This window comes from Hipposideros armiger, unplaced genomic scaffold (genome assembly GCF_001890085.2).
Source record: "Hipposideros armiger isolate ML-2016 unplaced genomic scaffold, ASM189008v1 scaffold_1749, whole genome shotgun sequence".
Classification (NCBI taxonomy): domain Eukaryota; kingdom Metazoa; phylum Chordata; class Mammalia; order Chiroptera; family Hipposideridae; genus Hipposideros; species Hipposideros armiger.
The window spans coordinates 54,651-58,099 of record NW_017733099.1 but is presented as its reverse complement, the minus strand read 5'-3'; the positions used below and the strand labels follow the sequence as shown (position 1 = coordinate 58,099).

The window sequence follows — 3,449 nt, the reverse complement described above, 5'->3', positions numbered from 1 at the left end:
AAGGAATTGCTCAAAAGAATGAAGGCAGTATGTCAAAGGATCACAGAAGCCAGCTTGACGGAGTTCACACTGGCTAACTTTGGGACAATTTCAACATCAAACTAAATGATCAACATCAAACAAGAGTGACAAATTATAAAATAATTCATGAGTTCATACTAATATAATAAATGAATAAAAGTTCTTACAGTAGAATGTTGGCTAGCATGTAGAAAAAATAATGGAATTAATAAATCGCCCTTTGTTAAACACTCACTATAGTAATAGTCAACAATGTGGTCAGGGACATATACTTACATAGGACGAGAAAATACTTTTTAATTACGAAAAGAAAAGCGGTAACTTTGTAGTGGAGAAACCTTGCCGATACCACCTTTAAACCAAGTATCAGAGTTAATGTCCCCAGTAATGAAACCAGCAGACATCATGTACTTCCTGACATGAAGGACACACATCATTTTTGTGCATTACCAAAATGTACTCATAGGGACATAGTAGACTAAAATAAACTGAGGCTGCTACATATCTGTCAGAATGGCCCAAATCAAAATAGTGACAACACCAACTGCTGACAGAGAAATTGTATCTCTCATACATTGCTGTTATGAGTATAAAATGGGAGAACCACTCTGGAATATGACCTGGCAGTTTCTCATCAAGTTAAATGTACACTTACCATACAACCTACAAATCACACTCACAGGTATTTAATCTGACAGAAGTGAAAACTTATGTCTCCATAAGCACCTATACATGAATATTCATAGCAGTTTTATTTGTAATGGCCCCAAACTGGAAACAACCCAAATGTCCTTTGACAGGTGAAAGGGTGAACAAATTATAGTTGATCCATACAGTGAAATACTACTCAGCAATTAAAAAGTAACAAACTGTTAATACTCTCAACCTCTTGTATGTACTATAACACTCTTGAACTGACAAAATCATAGTGATAGAGAACCGGTCAGTGGTTGCCAGGTTAGGATTGGGAAGAGGATGTGACTACGAACGAATTTCTTTGTGGTGATGAAACAGTTCTGTTTCCTGACTGGTGGTGGTTACATGAACCTATACATGTGATAAAATGTCATAGTACTATACACCAAGAAAATGAATGAGTGCGTGTAGAAACTAATGGTATATGAATAAGCCCTGTAGTTTAAATAGCATTCATTGTACCAATGTCAGTTTTCTGGTTTTGATAATGGACTATAGTTACNTGGTCAACTTGAGGATCTTAGAGTTCAGTTAGCAGCTACCAAAGAAGAACTTGCCAGTTATAAAGAAAAGGCAGAAAAACTTCAAGAAGAGCTTTTGGTAAAATAAGTAGCATAGCTTCTAATTCAATTACTTCTATCTTAATTTTATTTCAAAGTATATTCTCTTTTATAAAAACAAACCAGATTCATGACTTAAAGCTAGAAAAAAAATAAAAGCTTTTGTAAATTTGATGAAAAGTTATTATAAATTTCTTTACTAGTATCTTCTTGCTTGGTTTTCCTTGGAATCTTTATTAAGGGAGATGCTTTTTAATCTCTAGCCTATCAATGAAGGAGGAGAAAGACAGATGTTAAAGAGAACTATATATCCCATGAGACTCCAAAGTAGAGGCTGATAAAATAATATCACTTCTGTGGGCATCTGTGACCATACATGTATACAAATATATATGGAAACTATGAATGTTTCTGAAGTGTTTTTCCTGTTCTGAGGAAAATGACCATATTAGCAAGAATTATATTCTCCTCTCTACCCTAAATTCTATATTCAATATTTTAAACTAAATGTTCTGTTGTTTTTTTTTCATTATGTTTTAGGTAAAAGAAACGGATATAGCATTTCTTCAGAAAGACTTAAGCAAAGTTAGGGATCAACTCACAGAGGCAAAAGAGAAATTATCCTGCTTCTTAGAAAAAGAAGATAAGACTGAGGTGCAAGAAAACAGAAATGTCTGCATATTAGAGCCACTTCCTGTTAAAGTGGGTAAAAGCTCCACATCCCAGACAGACGGGACTCTTAAGGTCAATAGCAGCAATCAGACTCCACACATTCGTGTTAGAAATGCAGGAATCCAAATTGATTTACAGAGTGAATGTTCATCAGAAGAAGTCGCTGAAATAATCAATCAGTTTACTGATAAAATTGAGCAGATGCAAGAGCTGCATGCTGCTGAAATTTTGGATATGGAATCCAGGCATATTTCAGAAACGGAAACCTTGAAGAGGGAACACTATGTTGCTGTTCAGTTACTGACAGAGGAATGTGGTGCCTTGAAGGCAGTGATACAGTGTCTGAGATCTAAAGAGGTATTTGGTTTTCCTAATAGATGCTTTTCAACATTCTGAGATTTTTTTTTTAATTCTATGTTTTTAAGAGAAAAAGAAATTTCAGACATTTGCTTCCTTATGATAAAATTACAATTTTAAATCTTTCCATTGTGTACAGTCAGATAGTAACTTCCCACAAAGTTCCTGTGCAGATTTGAACCTGATGTTTTCGTTCCTTAATTCATGAATGTTTTTTCTTCTGATGGTAATATCCATGAAAAAAACTAAGGACATGATGTAAGCCATGGATAGTTTTATTTATTGTGAAATGTGTTACAGATTTAATTGAGCTTTTTTAAACAGCATTACAAAGAATAAGACCTCATTGGACCCTGTTTTTATGAAGCAAAAATAGTTATGTTTTTTTGTTTTATTAGGGATCCTCAATTCCTGAATTAACACATTCTGACGCTTACCAAACTAGAGAAATATGTTCCAGTGGTAAGTTATATAAATTTCTGGAATTTTTATAGTACATGTTTAAAAGTGTTCGTTTCTTTTTAATGGTTTTCTTTATCAGTGGTTTTCTTTATTTTAGATTCTGGATCAGACTGGAGTCAGGGAATTTATCTTACACAAAGTCAGGGATTTGACTCAGTATCAGAAGGCCGAGGAGAAGAAGGTGAAAATTCAACAGATTCATTTCCAAAGAAAATAAAGGTAATAAAGGACCAGATACCTTTTAGTAAAATTTAGTCAGTGTGGTTTCTATATTGAACATAGTAGTTTAATTAGGAGTTATGCTGTAAGATCCTCTCTGAAGAGAGAATCACAGAGCTAGAAGGAACCTTCGCATCTGTTTAGTCTTATTTCCATATTTTGCAGATATTAAATTATATATTTAATAATTATTTGTATAAAGATTTAAAAATTTTTTATTACTTATATTTTGTCAAAATTATTAAAGTGTTCTCAAGGACTAGAATTTATCTCCCACATATTTATTTTGGTCAAGTTAGTGACTAATCATTAATCCAAGAAGAGCACATTAGATAAATAGAAGGAACAAAGTCATAGGCCATCTTCTGGGATTGGCTTACTCCTCACAGGAAGAAGCCATTCAGTAATGGTAGGCTGGTATTTTCTGTGTGCAGTGGCTTTTCTAAATCAATCTAACTAGGT

General features: G+C 33.6%; 1 protein-coding gene across 1 annotated transcript in view; it reads left to right on the top strand.

Moving 5' to 3' along the window:
• The window catches only part of AKAP9 (A-kinase anchoring protein 9), a 158,071-nt gene that overhangs the window by 121,671 nt on the left and 32,951 nt on the right, over positions 1–3,449 (top strand). Inside the window, exons 28-32 of the mRNA XM_019634580.1 lie at positions 262–338; positions 1,216–1,317; positions 1,818–2,306; positions 2,705–2,768; positions 2,866–3,012. Coding sequence (XP_019490125.1) covers positions 262–338; positions 1,216–1,317; positions 1,818–2,306; positions 2,705–2,768; positions 2,866–3,012 — 879 coding nt within the window. The remainder of the gene's footprint in view (positions 1–261; positions 339–1,215; positions 1,318–1,817; positions 2,307–2,704; positions 2,769–2,865; positions 3,013–3,449) is intronic.